The sequence below is a fragment of the Lutra lutra genome, chromosome 13 (genome assembly GCF_902655055.1).
Source record: "Lutra lutra chromosome 13, mLutLut1.2, whole genome shotgun sequence".
NCBI classification, from domain to species: Eukaryota; Metazoa; Chordata; class Mammalia; order Carnivora; family Mustelidae; genus Lutra; species Lutra lutra.
In genome coordinates, this window is record NC_062290.1 from 6261320 (window position 1) to 6278529 (window position 17210).

Sequence of the window (17210 nt, forward strand, 5' to 3'; positions counted from 1 at the left end):
TGGCCGTCGCCTCACTTCCGGGAGCGCCCGGGCGCCGCGCCCGCCTCCAGCGCGCTGCGCAGCCTGCCGGCCGGCGCCGCACCTCACAGCCGCACCTCGCAGCCCGGCGAGCGCGCAGCCAGGCCGGAGTCCCCAGCGCGCGCGGCCCGGGCCGCTCCCTCCCGCCATGGGGGCGTCGGCGCGGCTGCTGCGCGCGGTGATCATGGGGGCGCCGGGCTCGGGCAAGGGCACCGTGTCGTCGCGCATCACCAAACACTTCGCGCTGAAGCACCTCTCCAGCGGGGACCTGCTCCGGGACAACATGCTCCGGGGCACAGGTGGGAGCCGGGGCCGGAGGGGTGGCGGAGCGTCGTCGCCCGGGCCGGGATTTGCGGGCGGGGATGCGGGTCTGGGGAAAGTGGGGCCCCGGGAGGCGGTCCGGGGATGCGGGTTCCCGGATGCGGGACCAGGGATGCGGAGGCGGGATGCCCCTCCCGCCGCCCAGGGGAGAGATCTTAGGCAGCTGAGCAATTGCGCCCCGAAAGCTCCAGGCTCCGGGGCAGCTTTGGGCGGGTCTTTGGGGGAAAAGACTAGAGAGTTAGGACGAGTTCGAAGTTCAGAGTTTAGAGTAAACTGCTGGGCTTCGTTTGAGAGGCACGTCCCGGTCCAGTCGCTCTGCTCCCTGAGGATCTGTGGCCTGTCCACCTGCCCTTTCACCTGGAGAGCTGAAGTTTGACCTGAAGGGTTTGCGCTTCCTATTGCTTTGTTTAAACGCTGGGATTTTCTGGATCCACCCATTCTGCTATAATCTGAAGGCCGGCTATTATTTGTGCTCGCTGCAATCACAAAATTGGCTTAGAACTTTGATACCCCAGAGATTTCTTAGACAGGAAAACTATTCTTGTGCATAGTTATCTGAAAGACCGTTTTGTTTCTTTTCTTTCTTTTTTTTTTTTTTTTTTAAGATTTTATTTATTTACTTGAGAGAGAGCGAGCACGAGAGGGGACACGAGCAGGGAGCCCGATGCAGGACTCGATCCTGGGACTCCAGGATCATGACCTGAGCTAAAGGTCGCTCAACCAGCTGAGCCACCCAGGCCCCCGACTGTTTCGTTTCTCATGCCAAATAAATTCTTAAAACTCAGCACCAAATCCAGTCAACAACTCTATACTTTACAACGGATGAATTTTATGTTAAGCAAATTATATGTTGAGAAAGCTGTTTTTATTTTTTTTTTTAATTTTCTAATAATGATTTTAAAAATATGTTTTTAGAGTAATTCTTACACCCAGCGTGGGGCTTGAACTCACAACAGGGAGATCTGAGATCAAGAGTCTCACACTTACCGTCTGAGCCAACCAAGGCCCCAAAAAAGCTGTTTTTAAGAAGTCAACAGTAAGATGAGGCATTTTTCCTCAAAGGTATTGACCTTTATTTTCCAAAACGGAACTCATTTTGAACCTCATTCTAAAAAATTTTTGAAGTATTGCCTGGACAAGTTGAAAAAAGGATTGGACAAAGGACAGAAGTACTTGAAATGAAAAGGAAAGCCCTCTCTCGTTCCCTGCCTCAGTCCAGTTCTTCACAGGGGAACAGGATGTTGTGTTTCCTTTTAGAAATGTATATTTGTGTACAAACACACACGTATCTCGCCCTTATTTTATGCAGTATGCAATCACACTGTGTATGTATTCTGCACCAGCATATTTTCACTTTGTATCTAGGATATTTTTCCACATCAGAACATAAAAATCATTTGCATCCTGTTCGTGGTTGTATAGGCATCTGTTTGCTGAATCTAGATCATTTCTAGGTGGGGTTTTTGTCTGTTTTAAGATACAAGAGAGAAAAAACGACCTCAGTGGTTTTAGTTTGTCTCTTGGAGTTCTTTCAATCCGCACGGCTCGGAGTCTAGCAAATGAGTGCTTTTATTTTTCTCTTCTAACATTGATCTTTTAAGAAACATACAGTGTATACTGTCTTCTGTGGTCAGTTAACACTTCTTCAGAAGGTTAAATTGTTTGACCTGCTTGCTAAATGTTCTTGATGCAACATTCTTAAGTAGTTTGGTAACAGTCAACAGCCTCCAACCCGGCACCTGGTGGGGGTAAGTTTATGCAAAGTGGGAAGGCTTAAAGAATGCCTAAGAGGTTCTCTGAAAAATAACAGAGCAGTGAGGTATCACTGTGTGGTTAAAGAACACTTTTATTTTTTTGTTTTAAGAGTTTATTTATTTATTTGACAGAGAGAGATCACAAGTAGGCAGAGCAGCAGGCAGAGAGAGCGCGCGGGAAGCAGGCTCCCTGCTGAGCAGAGAGCCCAATGTGGGGCTCGATCCCAGGACCCTGAGATCAGGACCTGCGCCGGAGCCAGAGGCTTAACCCACTGAGCCCCCCAGGCGCCCCTAAGGAACACTTTTAGCAGGAAGTTAAAGTTCCATTGATTTGTGAAAACATAAAGCTTTTTTTCCTTAATTTTATTTTTTCAGTGTTCCAAGATTTATTGTTTATTCACCACACCCAGTGCTCCACGCGATACCTGCCCTCCTTAATACCCACCTCCAGGCTCACCCAAGCATTTTTAAAAAATTAAATTGAAAGCCAATGATGTGAACTTCTTTCAAAATTGAGAAACAATGCCTGTTTATCCTTAATATCCCCAGACAGGCCCACTATTCTCTTTCTGACTCCCAAGTGGAGAAAGGGAGGCTGGAGGGACTGGAGGGGAGCATCCCTTGGTAAGAAGTCCAGCTCGCCTCAGCCTCAGGCGCCTGCTCCTTCTTTAAAAGGTTTTTAAAAACAGCAGTTCTTGGGGCGCCTGGGTGGCTCGGTGGGTTAAGCCGCTGCCTTCGGCTCAGGTCATGATCCCAGGTCCTGGGTTCGAGCCCCACATCGGGCTCTCTGCTCAGCAGGGAGCCTGCTTCCTCCTCTCTCTCTGCCTGCCTCTCTGCTTACTTGTGATCTCTCTCTGTCAAATAAATAAATAAAATCTTTAAAAAAAAAAACAAAAACAGCAGTTCTTTAACAAAGAAAACAAAGTAGAGTTTGGGGAGATATCAGAAGATTGTTATTACAGATGTTCTGTATCTCAGGACTAAATATATTCTCAATAAATATTTTTCTCTTCTAACATTTTTCTCTTCTTGTTTTTTGTTGTTGTTGTTGTTCTTTTGTTCTTTTGTTTTGTTTCGTTTTTTAGTGGAACTGGATATTTCCCACAGGATCAGAGCCGAAAAAGCATTGTAGTCTTTTATTAAAAAATACTGTTTCGGGGCGCCTGGGTGGCTCAGTGGATTAAGCCGCTGCCTTCGGCTCAGGTCATGATCTCGGGGTCCTGGGATCGAGTCCCACATCGGGCTCTCTGCTCAGCAGGGAGCCTGCTTCCCTCTCTCTCTCTCTCTCTGTCTGCCTCTCCATCTACTTGTGATCTCTCTCTCTCAAATAAATAAATAAAATCTTTAAAAAAAAATACTGTTTCATGTTTTTTGATACTAAAAGTAAAGTATATTTATTATAAAGGTAGAAAAACATGTCGTGAGAATTAAAATCCTCATAATTCCACCACTGGGAGACAATAACAATTAACCCTTTAGTGCCTTAGATGCTTTTTTCTCTGTTGCATTTGTATGTATTTTCAAAATTGTTGCATTCTAAATGATTGCTCATATACCTTTTTTGTCACTTACTGTGAGCATGGCCACACGCCATGAGGCAGTCATAAAAATGATATTTAATTTTTTATTTATATATTTTTTTAAGATTTTATTTATTTATTTGACAGAGAGAGCAAGCATTGGCACAAGGGGGGGTAAGGCACAGGCAGAGGGAGATGGAGAAGCAGATTTCCCGCCGAGCAGGGAGCCTGATGTGGGGCTCGATCCCAGAACCCCGGGATCGTGACCTGACCCGAAGGCAGAAGCTTCACTGACTGAGTCACCCAGGGGCCCCAAAAATGATACTTAATTTTAACGTTTTCCCGTCATTGGACATTTATGTTGTTAACCATTCTTTGCTATAATAAATACTGTTATGGGGCGCCTGGGTGGCTCAGTGGGTTAAGCCGCTGCCTTCGGCTCAGGTCATGATCTCGGGGTCCTGGGATCGAGTCCCACATCGGGCTCTCTGCTCAGCAGGGAGCCTGCTTCCCTTCCTCTCTCTCTGCCTGCCTCTCTGCCTGCTTGTGATCTCTGTCTGTCAAATAAATAAATAAAATCTTTTAAAAAAAAATAATAAATAAATAAATAAATACTGTTATGACCGTCTTTATTCATCAACACTTGGCAGCATCCCTGCTTACTTCCTTTCAATATGAAATCCTGAGCGTGGCATTTCTGTAAACGTGGTCCTGTCAAATAGGGTTGAAGAAGGAGGGCACTAGCTTACTCTCTAGCCTCTATTTCATGACGGTGCTGGGTTTTATAACCTAGAGCTGTATTTTAGAGCTAAAGTTTAAAAATCAACCCAGAGGATGTGACAAGGACACTGGACACGCGAGGCCACCTGTTGGCAGGACCAGACGTGGAGTCATGGTGACGGGCACGAACCCAGAGTCAAGAGGCTGGAGCCTGACTCTTAAGACGTTAGGCCAGCCCGCTGATTTAAAGATGAGCAACTGAGTGCAGGAGGGGTTGAAGAACTCGCTCATTTGTAAACAGCAGTTACCCGGAGACAGGGGTGAACATTCAGGTCCCCTCGAGCACCAGTTAGACACTTTGCTGATGCAGTGTTGACGGTCGGGAGATCATTTTTGATGGGGACAGTTGTTTAATCTCTTTATTTCAAAGGCTATTTGAAAAGCAGTGAACACACCAAGCCTTCATTTTATGAACATCAGAATTTGTGAATTTGAAAAGCTCGGTCGCTTTTGGACTGGTAATGGTCTGGCTGTGGCAGAGATCGTGAGGTTGCTGTGGGATTGCCCAAAGTTTGAGAAACTGCCTTGTGGTTTAGCGCTTCTCAGAGACCTAACCCTGCACTAGAGAGCTGATCTTTTCAAATGTCCTCTGTGCTCATCTGTACGTTGGGGAAGTTGAACTCAGTAGATGATAGTCAAAGTCTCTGTCAGCTCCCAGGATTCCCTAATAAAACTTGTGCAGCATAGGCACCCCTAATGGTTTTGACAGTAGGGCCAATTATTTTTATAAAGGCAAAAAACCCCAAAAGCCTAATTTATGAGGCAGTATATTTACATGGTTTGGAATTCAAAAAAATTTAAAAGAGCATTTAGTGAAAAAATCCTTCTAGAGCTATTTCATGTGTATACAACCAAATGTTACCTGTTCTTTCCTGTTTTTCTCTTACATAAATGACAGCAAACTGTCATATGTATTGTTCCTTTCATAATAGCGCTTTTTGTAAGGATTGCCTCATTTTTAATAGGTTCATTGAGATCTAATCATATACCATCTATTTTACCCATTTGAAGTTTACAATTTATTGGACTTTAATATATGCCCAGAGTTGTGGAACCATTACAACAGTCAATTTTAGAGCATTTTCATTACCCCCTAAAGAAACCTCATACCCATTAGTAGTCACTCCTGTCTCCCCTCCACTCCCCAATCTGAGCCCCTGGCAACCCCAGTCTACTTTCTGCCTCTATTGATTTGCTTCTTCTGAACATTTCAGACGAATGGACTCATGCACTATGTGGTCTTTTGTGTCTGCTTCTTTTCACTTAGCTTGACATTTTCAGGGTTCACCCGTGTTGTAGTGTGTGTTGGTTCTCCATCCATTTTATTGCTGAGTAGTATTTCATCAAATAGATATAGCAGATTTTATTTATCCATTCATGAGTTGGTGGACTTGTTTTCAACTTCATACAGTCCTCGTGTAAGCCCTCAACTAATGACATCAAAGGGATTGAGAGGATGGGGCTTATTTTTAAAGTTCTGAATTTCATCAGTATAAGAAGAGCATTAAGAAAAGATCATCTGAGGGCGCCTGGGTGGCTCAGTGGGTTAAGCCTCTGCCTTCGGCTCGGGTCATGGTCTCAGGGTCCTGGGATCAAGCCCCGCGTCGGGTTCTCTGCTCATCGGGCAGCCTGCTTCCCTGTCTCTCTCTCTGCCTGCTTCTCTGCCTACTTGTGATTTCTCTCTCTATCAAATAAAAAGGAAAAAATTAAAAAAAAATTTCTAGTATCCTGTACATTTTTTTCTGATTAGAAAATTTACCAAAATACAGAATAGTGCAGATAGATTAAAAAAATCACTTCTGTCACACAAAGGTGACGGCTGTTAACCCGGTGTCAGTAGCTTTCTATTATTTTTTCTGTCTCTACATTTGCATTTACATATTTTTGTAAATTGGGAATTTGAAATAGGTATAGATCGTTTCGTAACTTCTGTTTTTATCATAAAAGTTGACAATGCACGTTTTTGTATGACGGTGCTGTCTGGAGGTCCTCTCCAGGCCTGTGGTTTGCTAGGGGCCTGGAATGGGGTGAGACGAGTACGCTTGCTGATAGTGTTTCCCTCCCTCTTCTGCTGTAGAAATTGGTGTGTTAGCCAAGACGTTCATTGACCAAGGGAAGCTCATCCCAGATGATGTCATGACTCGGCTGGCCCTTCATGAGCTGAAGAGACTCGCACAGCACAGCTGGCTGTTGGATGGTAAGTGGTGTCAGAGCATTTCAGCCAGCGGGATGATGCGTGTGGGCAGAGCAAGGGCATCTCGTGGCTACAGACACACATCTGGTGGCTGGGGGGCCGAGTGCCACCATTCACCACCCTGAGGCCTCAGGCCAGTCGCCTTCTCTGGGCCTGCTTCTTCCTCTGAAGCAAAAGGCAGCGGTGGACCGCCGGATTCCTACACTCCCTCCAGCTGTGACCTGTTCCTTCCCCCTCCTCAGAGAATATTTTATGAGGAGGGAGAAGGAAGGGTGGAAAGTAATTTGCAGTCAGCTGTAAACTTTCCCCACCCAGAGCTGTGGTGGGATCCTTTAGGAGAGGTTGATTTTTAGTTTTTGGAGAGAGAGGTATTTATTTTAAGGAATTGGCTCACAGGATGGTGGAGGCTGACAGATCCTGAGATCTTCAGGACGAGTGTGCAAGCCAGAGGCCCAGAAAACCGCTGGGTGGTCAGTCAGGCTCCAGTCTGAAGGCCAGCGGGCTTGAGACCTAGGCGGAACTGGCTTCCGTTTGAATCTGAAGTGGGAAAAGCCTCAGACTTTTGAGTATCTCAGCTCAGGGCAGTCAGGCAGAGGAACTGCCCCTTACGGGGGGAGGGTCACCCCTTCTGGTCTGTCCAGGCCTTCCCCGGATTAGGGGAGGCCCACCCACATCAGGGAGAACAATCTGCTTCACTCAGTCTCCTGATTTAAATGTCACTCTCACCTAAAAACAGCCTTACGGACAGACCCCAAATAATGTCTGACCAGTATCCAGGCATCCCACGGGTCCAGTCAAGTCGACGCATAAAATTAACCACCATCACAGCTGCCCTACAGATCTGATCCGCCTGCCCCGTATTCCTGCTTTTTTTCGGATTGTTCATCATTCATTAATCCTCTTCCTTCTCCCCCCTCCCAACCTTCCTTTCTTCTTCTTCTCCTTCTTCTCCTTCTTTCTTCTCCTTCTTCTCCTTCTCCTTCTCCTTCTTCTATTTGTAAAGGTTTTCCAAGGACACTTCCACAGGCAGAAGCCCTGGATAGAGCTTATCAGATAGACACAGTGATTAATCTGAACGTGCCCTTTGAGGTCATTAAGCAGCGTCTCACCGCGCGCTGGATTCATCCAGCCAGCGGCCGCGTCTACAACATCGAATTCAACCCTCCCAAAGCTGTGGTGAGTCACTGTGTTGGCACAGACGGCCTCCGACTCCTCTTGCCCTCGCAGACGTGTTAGGACGTCTGCTCCAGGGGGAATGTTCTCAGGTCACGTTGTGCGGTGGACCAGCCCAGGGGGCTCAGCTTGTTGGTCCCGGAATCCGCGGGAACAATGGGGGTTTGTTACTCATTCGGAAGCATTTAAGGACTTCCTACTCCCTGCCGGGAAGTGTGCTAGGAGTTGGGGTGAGAAGGATTAGTGACGGCTGTGACTCATTTAGGGGTTACAGTTGGGATTCCCAGGCTTTCGCTGAGTCATTTTATATACATCTGAGATTATTGAGAGGCTGCTTTTAGGAAACCTTTTAACTCTGAGCACCGATACCGGCAAAGACCTAGGCTCTCAGGGCTCTGCGTCATGATGGTCTGTGTTCGGATTTGGTTCTGTTTACTTAGAAGCACACTTGTGTGCTTGGTGCCTGCAGAGGGATGTCTAAAAACACGCTTCGAAGATGAGACGTTTGATCCCAGCCTCTTGTAACTCCTGTTTAGGGCGTCGATGACCTGACTGGGGAGCCTCTCATTCAGCGTGACGATGACAAGCCAGAGACCGTTGTCAAGAGACTGAAGGCTTATGAAGTCCAAACTCAGCCGGTCCTGGAATATTACCAGTGAGTTTGTCGCTTTTCAGAGCTTCTCTTGCATGATGAAGCACTAAGTTAGGTTTCGATTATCTGTGCTTTGAAGCTGAAATGCGAAACACCAGAAGATCCGATTCAGATTGGTTTAAACAGTATGGGAAGAGTATTAGCTTATGTAACAGAGAATTCCAGAAGGTTGATGGGGCTTCAGTCACCGCTAGGTTTGGTCAGAGTTTTGCCATACTTGGAGCTTTGCATTGGCTGTGTCCTTAGACTCCCTGCCGGGTTGCAGCCGGCTGCCAGGAAGAGGCGGGGGCTGTTTTTCATGGGGGGGATGAGGGGTCAGCATTCCGCCAAGTGAGCAAAGCCCCACACGTCATGAAGGTAGCACCGACACAAACCAGCCCCTGTGGGCGGGGAATGCCTTGTACTGACCGTTGTAGGCCTAGGTTACTGCCCGTTCTGGAACCAGCTCCTGGTTGGGAGGGAATAGGCTGGTTGGTCACCCTCTGGAGTGGGGAGTCCCGCCAGAGTCTGCTGTTGGGTAGAGGGAGGGCTGCTGCGGACGGTGGGGAGGCAAGTCGGCTAACGCCCGCCACCCGTGCCATTGGAGGCACAGAAGCCTCAAATGGCAGCCTAGCCTCACATCCTTTATTTGGCTAATAGTCTTTAGAACTTGTATTTGAACACAATTTTGTCTGCTTGTTAGGGAATTTGTTTCCCACAACAAATAGGAAATGATGGTGAATAATTCTTTGGCTCAGTGCAGTCTGCCTGCTCAGTCTTGACCTCTGTTCATGGAGGAGTGACTGCATCCCCCTTTCCCTTCATAACATTCACTAACTGAACAGTGATTCCATGTCAAGACAGCCCAGTGCTGTGGCTGGAGCAGGTCTTGGCTCCTGATTGCCCAAGTTCAAATCCCAGTTCATTGTTGGTTAACTCCGTCTTAACCTCTTGCTTAACTGGGGGTAAGGACAGAGGATCCGAAGAGTGTGTTCCTAGGATTGACTCCTAGAACTGGGTCTGATGCAGAGTGAACGCTGTGTCATTGTTGGCTGCTACTGGTGGTGGTGTGATGGGTACACATTCCGTGACCTCTGAAGCCATCGTCTCCAAACTGTTCTAGAGTAGTACTTTCTGGACAGTGAAATTACAAGGGAGTTGGCAATTCGGTTTCTCCAGTGGCTGTTACTGTGCGTCTGTGGTTTCTGTAACGAGCTTGGCTCTCCAGGTGATGAGCTGTGTGTGTGGCCCTGGGCTTGGTCTTCATTCAACCTTTGTGCCACAGTTTCGTCATGTGTGAAGTCCAGAGCAGTATTAAACAGTTCCTCCTGTATAGGGCTGTAAAGGGGATTGAGAGAATCCACATAAAGGCTTACCGCAGCCCCAGTACCAATAAATCACTAGGTGGTGGTTGCTGTTCTTATTTACTCTGCGGACACAGGTCCACACGGGTCAAGTCCAGGCCCCAGGAAATTGCACCTCATGCTCCAGGGTGAGGCAGAGAGCTGGGTAAATCATAGTTTCCATACCATGGGCTATGTGCTTCTATCAGTCAGGAGCCTCATTCACACTAACCTCAGCAAAGGGGAATTAATTCTAAATACAAAGTCCAAAGGTAGACCCTGGGTCCAAGTGTTCAGAGGGCATCCTCCGGCCTTGGTCACGGTCAGCTCCTTTTCTGTGTTGGCTTCAATCTCAGTTGGGCTGTCCCTGTGTGAGCCCCCCAGCATCCCAGCTTGTCTCTTACCACTTCAGCTACTGAGCAGAAAAGAGGGCCTGTTTGCCAGGAAGAGTTTGGAGTTGGGACCCATTCCCTCTGATCACGTCCATCCTGGAAGCTGGGGAGTGCGGATCGATTTTGGTGAAGGTGTTGTTACTCAAACACGGTTTTGTTACCCACTCGAAAGGAATCAGAAGAGAGAGTGCATTGTAGCTGGGCTGATCTGAACAGTGCAAGGCTATTCATAGAGGTTACGAACTCACACCAGTGGAAATGGGGGTTATTTCTCTTCAGGAGTGGGGAGGAGAGTTGGGAAGGCCGCAGAGAGGAAGCGTTATGATCCAGGTCCCTATCTTAGGAGATACCCTAGGCTTTTTGTTTTTTAAGATTTTATTTGAGAGAGAGAAAGAGCATGAGCAGGGGGAGGGAAGGGCAGAGGGAGAAGCAGACTCCCCGTGAGCAGAGAGCCTGACGGCAGGACTCGATCCCAGGACTCTGGTATCATGACCTGAACTGAAGGCAGACGCTTAACCGACTCAGCCACCCAGACACCCCAGGAGAAACCCTAGTCTTTCCAGGCTTCCAGCTTTTGCTCCCTCTTGCCATGAATTGAAGTTTTCCTTCTAAACTCCGGCATGTAGAGCTAAGGCTGGGCTTACCCAAAAACTGAAAAGTGGTATTTGCAACAATTTCGGTGGTAATCAGCATTGTTAGTTTAAAACATTTTAAGACATTTAGCATTTCAGCAGTGATACAGAGTGATTAGGTCTGTGCTAACAAAGAGCACGAGGTTGTAACTCTTACGGGGACCTGTAGGTGAGACTGGTTTTATTATAGAAAAATGAAAATGACAGATGTCTATCCAGGGACAGCTTTCAGATTGGATAAGTTCCTGCACTTGTGCCCTCAGTAATGTACTCACTTGTGACTTTGCACTTCTATTTTAAACACTATATTCAAAAGAAACAAAAATAGGGTTTGGGGTTTTTGGTTTGGGTTTTTTTTTTTTTGTAATTTGAGTAATACGTTAGCAAATTGTTTAGCAAAATAAATTCTCCTGATAAGGAACATATTTAGAGGGAGAGGAAAGATCCCAGGTCCACATATACAGCAGAAGCCCTATAAATACATCGCATAGTCACCCTGCGATCTGTTTTGTTTTCAGTGCATATCAAAGTTCTCAAAAACGACAGCTTCTTGTGATTTCATGCTCTCAACTTGCTCAAATGCTCTGTCAGTCTGGGTGAGACGCCACTTGTTTAATCCGCTCCTGGCTGACTGGCGCCATCCATGTGTCCATGTTAAATCAGTATCACCTGCAGACCCCTTTCCTTCAGCTGTAGTGTCATCCGATGACATGAAGTAAAGCTCTCCCCCCACCCCCATTTGGAATATAGCCTCAAACGGACTCTTACTCACTTTGGGTATGCCATTCCAGACATTCTCAGGGTTCACGGTCTCCTCCATGCCATTTGAAAGGTTCAAAACCCTTGTGCCTCCTTCAGGCATTTCCAGAGTCTCACACTTAGACCATGTGTTTCTTAGACTTGACCACACAACACATCTGGATCCAACAGTAAATCCTTTCTGGGTGTAGGTTTTCTCGGTTTGAGCTGAGACGTGATCTTGTGAAGCATTATGGTGCTTCCTTCCAGCTCGGGATTGTTCTTCAGAGAACAAAGTCAGTGATGAAATGGCATCTCTTTTTATACTCTATAAATTCTTCTTTATATAGATTCATTTCACAGGTCCTTCCCGCATAGATGCAGTGGTGACTTATGGGCAAGCTGTGCTGGCCCTTGGAACATTCCACACGACGACTTCCTCGTGGCTTGAGGATCACTGTTAAGTGACTCTTAACAGAAGATGATGATGTGAGGGGCGCCTCGATGGCTCAGTGGGTGGAGCATACACGACTCTTGATCTCAGGGTCCTGAGTTCAAACCTCACACAGCGGGTGGGGGAGGAGAGTTTTTTTAAAAAATGATAATGTGGATTTAGGGGTCTAGTAAGCACAGTCTGTGATCAGTAGAGAAAGGCATTGGCTTGCAATGGTAAACCTAGATTTTAGTTTCACTTGTGTCCTGTGGCTTATGGAAATGGTCAGTTGCAAAATAGGACCGCTTATTGAGTGTGTGCTCAGTGTTTTAAATATAATAGCTCACGTAATCCTTTCTAAAGCTCAGATTCCTTATTTCACTGACAACACTGTATATTTGAAAGTAAAGTAACAGCCCGGATCTCCAAGCTGGTAGTAGGCTTCCAAACACGGGGCCCTAGGCTTTGTCTGCTTACCCACTTGCAAGACCACTTCCTAATGCTTGATTATGCTTCCTTAGCTTTATTTTTTTCCTCTTTCGAATTTTGAGGGAAATGGCAATAAAAACTTTTTATGGTGTCTCCTATTGTGTTTCTCCATTTTTCCCCAAGGCAGACTGGTATGTGTTGCTGCCACACCAGCTGTCAATGTCTCTACCCCTGGGGGTAAGGTGGTGAGCAGAATCAGAATCCCAGGGCTGCTTTTCAGAACACACTCTCCCTCCAGAGGTTCTGGCATTCCTCCTCCTGCTTGCTGTCCTCCCCCAACTCACACACAGTGTCTTTAAGTGTGCCCAAGAGCACCCGAGGAACTCTGGTTTCTTTCCACAAACAGAATCAGTCTTTGCTCTGCAACCTTTCACTTGATTTTCAGAGGCTTCCCTGAGGACAAAAGCATTCCTCTATGATACCTTATAAAATTTGGAGAGATTAATTAAGAGACTAATTAATTAAGACTTAATTTTAAGTAACTCCCACTGTTGGGGTGTCTGGGTGACTCAGTTAAGCGTTTGACTCTCGGTTTTGGCTCAGGTCATGATCCCAGGGTCCTGGGATGGAGCTCTGCATCGGGCTCCCTGCTCAGCAGAGCTTGCTTCTCCCTCTCCCTCTGCCTGAGGCTCTGCTTACTTGTGCTCTCTGTCAAATAAATAAGATCTTTAAAAAAATAAATAAAAATAAAAATTAGCACTCTTTGAAAAAAATTAAAATAGAAAAGTATGGGTTTATGACAAGTATATAATACAATGCTGCTTAGGGGCCTGCCTGGCTTTGTTAGCAGTAACACCTTCAAATTTTTTGTTTTGTTTCTGACATTTTTGCCTTGTCTGTCTAGTTAAACATTTGACTAATACTCTGTTTGATTTTGGAAGTATTCTAATATGACCCAAGATTTGAGTAGTTTCTCCAGGGGTGGGGGGGATCACTTTGAAAGAGCTCATCAGACAAAGTCAGACCTGGTTTTGTTTTTGTGGTTTTTTTTGTTTTGTTTTGTTTTGTTTCTTGTCATCTTTAGGAAAAAGGGAGTGTTGGAAACCTTCTCTGGAACAGAAACTGACAAGATCTGGCCCTATGTTTATGCTTTCCTACAAACAAAAGTTCCACAGATGAACCAGAAAGCATCAGTTACTCCATGAGGAAAAGTTCACATGACCAGTAAAACGAGCAGGGATTCCTCGCCTGTGCATTTAGAAGCTCCTTGTTCTGAGACTGGCATGTATGAATTCTTTGACAATTATACTAGTTTCACTTCCACTGATTTTATTCTGGAAACTAAGGATGTGTCAAATGAGTCTAATACTAAGATTCTTCTTTTGGTCTAGTGTGTTTTACCCAGATATCTTCTATCGGCGTGCAATTAAAAAAAGCATCAGATGTCTTAACTTTGGAAAAATCTTCTAGAGGATAATTAAAAGAGCAATTGGTAGTAGTGTAACTTTTGTTCAGAAAAGTGGTTGATAAAATTTTTCTTATTTTTCTGGAAAAGCTAAAAAAAATTTTCACGTCACTTGGTAAAGCGTCTTATTAGAGAAATGTGTATAGACTGATGCCAAAAACCCAGCATTGTTAGCACTGTGGTACATGGTTTTGTGAGACACTGTGTCTTTCAAATTCTAGAAAACAAACAACTAGATATGCAGATTAGCTTCAGGATCCAAATTCACTGCTGCCTTTACACTAAGAAACTTGTAAGCTTGGCCATATATACTGTATTTTTTGTGTTATTAAACCTTCAGTTTACTCAGAATTTTCAGTCTGCTATAAAATTATATTACATCAGCGTATAGGAAAATTCTCAGGTTAAGAAATATGTGCTTTAGGATCTACTTGCCCGTTTCTCTTTTTGATCACTGTGTAAGATCTCATGAGTGATGAGTAACAAAGTACGAAAAGAAAAGAAAACCCATGGTCCTAAGTAAAGTAAGCATTCTTGGTCCTCAGAAGTAGAATCAGGTACCCTGGGGAGAATTCCCTTGACACATAACAACCAATTAGTAAACAATCAGAAGTAGTAAACTAATCAAATTAGTAGCAGTTAAAAGGATTTACTAATCCCCTTGCTGATCAAAGCAGTGGACACCTGCTGGGGTCCCCACCACCTCAACTTCCGGCAGGGAGAGACTGGTACCTAGGTAGCCATTTAAAAGTGAAGATGATTTGCTCTCTTAGTGGGGCAACAAGGATGCAGGCTTCTGTCCTGTGGCCCGGCTAGAAGAGTGGGCCAAGAACTGGAGGAGAAACGCAACTACATCTTCACTGGCCTATTTCCTCTTTCTTTCCTTGGTGCTAAATCCAGCACAACAAGTCCTCGTACAGACTGTTAATAGTGGCCTTTGAACGCCCGGCCCACGATATCCCGGGCACTTAAAATGAAATGCCAGCAAGTGGTTATGTATTTTGTCGGGGGAAAAGCTTTTTTTTTTGATTTTTAAAAATTTAATGTTGATCTTTCAGAAAGGACCAAGGCTTTAAAAAAGGATTATAGGACACATTTAATTCTTTACGAAACTTTCTGTAATGCCTTACTTGAACGTTAATGTGCTTTCTAAAACTGTGGTCAACTAGTAAGCTCATGAATTATTACTGGGTTACCAGGCATACATGAACATTAATATACTACAATAAAACTACCCTTGAGAATTGTGGGTGTTACTCTGCCTCCAGTATTCCACAGGGCCCATCCCATCCCAGCCTCTGTTCTAATGCCCTGATGTCTCCCTGACTTCTGAACTGGTGACTGCTCTCTACTAACTGTCGAACAGCAGCACACAGGCTGGTTTCATTCAAAGCTGTTATCTCTTGCTATAAGATTGCCGGCACACTGGCCTTAACACATACAGATCTGAAAATCAACAAAAGGGGTAGAAGAACATGGCTTTGAAAATTAAAGACTTCATCCCTGTGACCGTTTCCTCCTCACCCCCAAAACACGTCACCCAAAGTTATGCACATACACCTATTACTTTGGGTAATGCCTGCACTATTTTTTCCTTTATTAAAGCAAATGAAAACTTGTTTTATGCTTGACTGAGCTGTTCTCAGAGCATTCTGATGAAGGCTGTCATTGCTGGGGGCTCATCCGGCTCAACGCCATCGTGATTTAGGCGCCACTTGGAAATCTGCTAGAGCTGAATGCTGTGGCTCTGCGGAGGCACCATCCTCCTGGAAGGCTAAGGACAGTTCCTTAACCGTTTCCTACTTTCCAGAACACCACAGTTACTTTGGTGCACTTTGCATAAACAGAAGGTGCTGTGGGAAATGCAAACTAGCAGAACCATCCACAAATTTTCTTAATTTCATTTGAAATAGATAAGATGCTCAAGTTTCTGAGCCCCAGCCCACAGCTACTTCTCCCCCAGGTACTCACAATGGCGCGCCCAGCAAACTATTTTGGACACTCCATAGTTTGTGACAAAACTTACCTGTTAACAACAAATCATGGTAATTATAGACCGAAGGTTAAATTGCTGTAATACCTGCAACCAACAGCAAGAATCAATTTGTGTTTTAAAACATGTTTAAAACATGTTAAGTTGTAGGGCACCTGGGTGGCTCAGTTGGTTGAGCGGTTGCCTTCGGCTCAGGTCATGAGTGGCTGCCTTTGGCTCCTGGGACCGAGCCCCGCGTTGGGCTCCCTGCTCAGCAGAAAGCCTGCTTCTCCCTCTCCTTCTGCCTGTCGCTCTACTTGTGCTCTCTGTCAAGTAAATAAATAAAATCTTTCAAAACAAAACAAAACATGTAAGTTGTGTCTTCTCATCAACCAAAGAAATAGCTTTCTTAGTTTTGGGACTCAAGATTTTGATTTTGGAAGTTACTAGTTTAAAAATTTTAATACACAGTAAAAGCCAATATGCTTTGTAGAGTGCACACCCCACTCTGTTTGGTGTTTGGTTTGCTTTTTTAACTCACTAATAATCAACAGTTTTTCCATAGATCTAGCACTGAGTAAAGTTAAACTGTTAACGCCAAATTGCACTTTGGCAGAATCAAACTGATTAACAAATTGATTTACCAAAGTAAATCAACTTGGTGATGTTTCGTATTTTACCAAAGGACTCTTAAGTATTTGAAAAGAATCATGTTGTTTTAAGAAACCAGGGGAAAGATGCAAGAATTTATCATTTTCATACTCAGAAAAAACTTCAAGTCTAATTCTTCAAGGTTTATGAGAATGGTTTTGACTTCATTATTAGATGCTAAGCAATTCATAATCAACGTTTATTCATTTTTGTAACCATGCCCCCATCACGTTACGGAGTAAGCAAGCAAATACTTATTCCATGAGTCCACTTCTTGGAGACCTGCGAAATGGTACACGGTATCTATTAGAGATGGGAAATGGATGCAAAGGATTTTAGGAATTTTTAAAATGTATATGATACAGTGATAAAGCTGAAACGAACAGTCTGACCTTAAATCTCACAAACACATCTCCGTCCCCCATCAATTTAAGAACTGAAATACATGACGGATCTTGAGAACAGTATATTGACATCTTTTTCTCTGAAAATGGCCCAAGGTTAAATTCAGGATCGCTCTGCCTAAACCCACAAACAATTTTTTCATCCTGTAAATAAATCCACTTTTTAGACCAGACTCATGTTCTTTGGACAGCACATTAATTCACTTTTAAAATGGGAACAGGAATGTTAATCTACAAGAACACCCAATTTTCCTAAAGAGAAGTTACAGGACATTATGAGCTTATGCAAAACTGGTAAGAGCCCATTAATGGTATAACTGGATGAGAATGTTGCCCATCTAACTCCTAGAGACTAATTTT

General features: G+C 44.8%; 1 protein-coding gene across 1 annotated transcript; it reads left to right on the forward strand.

Annotated features, from left to right (window-relative positions):
- Nucleotides 1-18: 18 nt before the first annotated feature.
- AK3 (adenylate kinase 3) lies at nt 19-15067 on the forward strand. Its single transcript, XM_047700920.1, has 5 exons — nt 19-317; nt 6471-6590; nt 7591-7763; nt 8297-8415; nt 13443-15067. The coding sequence occupies exons 1-5, from the start codon at nt 167-169 to the stop codon at nt 13561-13563; spliced, it is 684 nt and encodes a 227-aa protein (XP_047556876.1). The 5' UTR covers nt 19-166; the 3' UTR covers nt 13564-15067.
- Nucleotides 15068-17210: the final 2143 nt, after the last annotated feature.

Coding starts and splice junctions, on each gene's coding strand:
- AK3 (XM_047700920.1), top strand. CDS start 167: ATGGGGGCGTCGGCGCGGCTGCTGCGCGCGGTGATCATGGGGGCGCCG. Junction 318..6,470: donor CAACATGCTCCGGGGCACAG/GTGGGAGCCGGG, acceptor CTTCTGCTGTAG/AAATTGGTGTGTTAGCCAAG. Junction 6,591..7,590: donor GCACAGCTGGCTGTTGGATG/GTAAGTGGTGTC, acceptor CTATTTGTAAAG/GTTTTCCAAGGACACTTCCA.